This window comes from Pundamilia nyererei, unplaced genomic scaffold, assembly GCF_000239375.1.
Source record: "Pundamilia nyererei isolate P.nyererei 1_Seehausen unplaced genomic scaffold, PunNye1.0 scaffold00270, whole genome shotgun sequence".
In the NCBI taxonomy this organism is placed as follows: Eukaryota; Metazoa; Chordata; class Actinopteri; order Cichliformes; family Cichlidae; genus Pundamilia; species Pundamilia nyererei.
In genome coordinates this window covers 177,392-181,206 of record NW_005187671.1, presented here as the reverse complement: position 1 = coordinate 181,206, position 3,815 = coordinate 177,392, and the positions used below count along the sequence as shown (strand labels likewise).

Genomic DNA, 3,815 nt, shown 5'->3' with positions numbered 1-3,815 from the left:
GAAAACAAAGGCACTGCGCATGCGCGTTTTACTCATATTCTATCGCGATATTTCATTTTCCTATCGTTGCCTAACTTTATACCGGTATTATCGTGAACGGTATAATATGGCCTAGCCCTATCGTGGAGCACCTACGGCCCACTTTGACCTTAACTCATCATTCTGTCAGTGTAAAGAAATTACATATTTAACAGTTTTTCTACATGATAAAGAAAAAAACTGCTGTTACAAAGAAGAAGAAAAAAATCGGTCAGCAAAACTCAGACACTGAGCCATGGCTCTGTACTACATGCACACATTTGTCCATTTCTGCCATTCAAAGACACTGTGTGTAGTTTATTTTATGTAGAATTTAAAACTGAACTGTAAATTTAGTCAATTTAGCAATTTTTCAGTGTTTTTTATTCAGTGTAAAAGCCTTATTTTCATGGATTTGATACTACTAGGGAGAATATGAGGTTTAAAGCCTGGACACCGTTTGTCATGTGCAATGGAAAGATGTGATAAATTCTGCACTCAGCTTTGCAGTCTCCAGTATCATTGAAATGCAGCCAGATGCTGCTTATTTTATGTTTTTGCTCCTTTTCTTCACTTTTTCTCTCTGCGTACCCGGCCTGTACCACTACACTTGCTGTCTTCAGGACGTCTTCCCCTCTTCCTTCTTTCACATAATGGTATGATCCCAGTTTGTCTTTGCATGTGAATGACTGCTTGATGTGCCAATCAAAGTAAAGTCGCGCCTCTGCCTGCATGGATTCTCAGCACAGCTGAAGATTCAGCTCCACATACCAACATGTCATTATTAACTTACACATGAAATTATCTTGTGGGCCGAATATATTTTTATTGCAGGCTAGATGTGGCCCGTGGGCCACATGTTTGACACCCCTGATCACGAGCATTCAAACCTAGGGTAAATCTCAATCACCCCAGATGTCGTGCAGTCAGAGAGTTATTTAACTCCCTCAGTGACAGCCACAAGGATGTGAGAGATGCCCCCTTTTTTTCCAGCTTCTTCTTCCACTATAGGAAGAAGGGGATTCAGGAGCTACTTAAGTAATTTAAGTACTCTTTTCACCATCCAATGACACAGTTAGGTCCATAAATATTTGGACAGAGACAACTTTTTTCTAATTTTGGATAAGATTGCATAAAAATGTGAGGAACTAGAGCATTTTTAACACAATCCCTTCATTTCAGGGGCTCTAAAGTAACCGGACAAATTAAGTTAATGCAAAATAACAGATTTTTTGCAGTAAAATATTACGTACACACCTCGTGTATTTTAAACGGTAGATATATTAAAAAACACATTTAGTAGCAAGTAACTATGTAGCTTTTTATAAAAGACCAATAAAAGCCAATGGAATGGGGAAAATGTGATGCCACTGTAAGAAAATTTTTAAAAAGATAAGCCAGTCTCACCCAGGGAAAAGCCATCCTTGTGGACAAGCCATACTTTATCTGATTCATACCAGGCCTGCTCTGCTGCAATCTGTTCCTCAGTCTTCACCTAAAAAGGACAAAGGTCAGAATTAGAGGACAGCAGGGGAAATTATACCTGTGGACCACTCACAGCAACATGTGTTTTTTTTTAAACATTTGAATTTCCAGTGAGATATCAGGACATGCTGAAAGGATGCAATTAAAGCTTTTCAAAATAATGATCATGTGATTGACTGATCAGGCTTGTATGAAGAATGTGTGAGGACATTTGCGTTTGTCAAACGGCAGTTCAGTAGCAACCCCTGGTATCTAAAATGCCAGAGAGCAGCTTGGTTCAGCCCAATATTCATAACAACATGAAAGAACACAAACACATAAGGAACCAAGAATGAAAGTGTAAAACAAAGTAAACTGGAAACAAGCACAAAAAAAACTAGGGTGTTCCTATTGATGACTTCTTACATTTTACTACATTTTAACAGGAAACATGAATAGGGAACACTGCACTTTGCAAGCACGAGCACAATGCAGCACAACACAAGGGATGAGCTGGTGATTTTGTCACACTCAGGCATAGTGCAGTCCACACCTGGGATTGCTTAGCTGCAGCATGAGATGCTTGGAGAGCAATAAGATCCTCTTCTACTGATCCCTGGTGATTTTGCCAGCATGAGAAGGTTAAAGGTCACAGTTATACATAAGCAATATATGTTAAAACAGACGGACATATACAAACAAATACACAGATAAAATGAAATACATCTGCACAGCTGTAGACAACGTCACTGCAACAGATGCTCTACATATCCAGAATATATGAGAAAGAGAAATTAAGTCTACTCACTATGCATGATCATCGATTAAAAGTACTGCTTGAATGTTACATTTTGAAAGTTTCACAGGTCACTAAAACATGATGATTATATGACAGCAAAAAGGCCTCATTCATAAAGACTCTAAAGACATTGCCTTTGATAGAAAGCACTTCCATAGAAAGAGCGAAGAAAAAAGTGCTTGTGTGAATGGGTGGGAATAGGTGAATGATGAAAGTAGTGTAAAGTGCTTTGAGTGCTCAGAGCAAAAAAAACACTATCAAGACCCGATCCATTTACCAATTTCATAATCCTACACCACCTTGTTCTCAAGTTACCACATTCACAGAAAACTTACTCTGACCTTTAGGTTGAGATCACTGAGATTCAACCTCGTCCGCGATTTTGTTGATGCACCTATGGTATCAATCTGAAAATCCTAGATGAATTCCTTCTTGAGTTATTGCATTCACAAGATGTTTAGAAAACTTGACCGATATTCAAACTCATCTGAGATTTTTAGTAGACGCACCCACGGTGTACGTCATGACAATACAATGGGAAGAAAACTGAAAATGCCAACAGTGAAGTTCAGACTTTTTATACCGATAAAGAACAAGGAAATTTGATTAGTATATGAAGGCTGAGCAATAGGTTATAGGCTACTGGCCACTTCAGCCAGCCATCAATGACAAAGCCCTGGAGTTCTGTGCTCATGACAAATTAGTGAACACAGTTGTCAAACAATCTGTGATGAAGGCTGCAAGTGACAGCCTCCTCACTGCTTCATGTATTTCAATTAACTTTTTTATCTGCTTAAAACCAAAAAATCCCAAATAGATGATTAGAACTTATTTTCATAACAAGCTCTTTCATGATTGCATTTACTAAAAAACACGTGCCAAGTAGGAACTCCCTGCCCAGCCCCCCATGTGCCACACATACCACTCTGTGAATATGTTGACAATTCTGGAAATTATTAATTTAATAACCCAACCTAATATCCAACTATCTGCAGGTTATTATATCACTTTAGCATTCCTGTATAATGTCTTAATATAATGTCTGCTCTCATCTTTAGAAAGACTTTATCCAGTTTAGCATGCCTGAATTGAAGGACTAACACTATATTGTAAGAAAAAGTCCTTGAAAGCCTGAAATACAACTCTGATTCCAAAAATGTTGGGATGCTGTACAATAGCAGAAGTACAGCAGAACACAGAAAACACATCACATGTTGAAACTGAGAAAATCTACTCTTTTAAGGAAAGAATTGAGGTCATTTTGAACTTGATAGCAATAGGTCAAAAAATGCAGGACAGGGTAAAGGTTACCACTGTTTACAGGCTCATTCTACAAGTGTCTGCAAACTGAGGAGACCAGTTATTGGATTTTTGTATTTAGTACCATTTACTTTTCCAGCCTATTGTTCTTCAAAGTGGCCTTATTTGTTTCTTAACATGTTATAATTTGGGTTTGCCTTCTTTTTAATATAAATTTTACTTAGGATTTGCAGTTGCAGAGAGAGAGGGAGACAGAGAGGGAGGGAGGGGGGGG

General features: G+C 38.2%; 1 protein-coding gene across 4 annotated transcripts in view; it reads right to left on the bottom strand.

The window, feature by feature from the left end:
• myo18ab (myosin XVIIIA b) overlaps nucleotides 1-3,815 on the bottom strand; it is a 124,089-nt gene that overhangs the window by 81,408 nt on the left and 38,866 nt on the right. For 3 of the 4 annotated variants that reach the window (XM_005750350.1, XM_005750352.1, XM_005750351.1), the window contains one exon: nucleotides 1,426-1,513. In XM_005750350.1, coding sequence (XP_005750407.1) covers nucleotides 1,426-1,513 — 88 coding nt within the window. Of the gene's footprint in view, nucleotides 1-1,425; nucleotides 1,514-2,035; nucleotides 2,099-3,815 lie in introns of all 4 variants that reach the window. The other variant, XM_005750349.1, reaches the window with a different exon arrangement.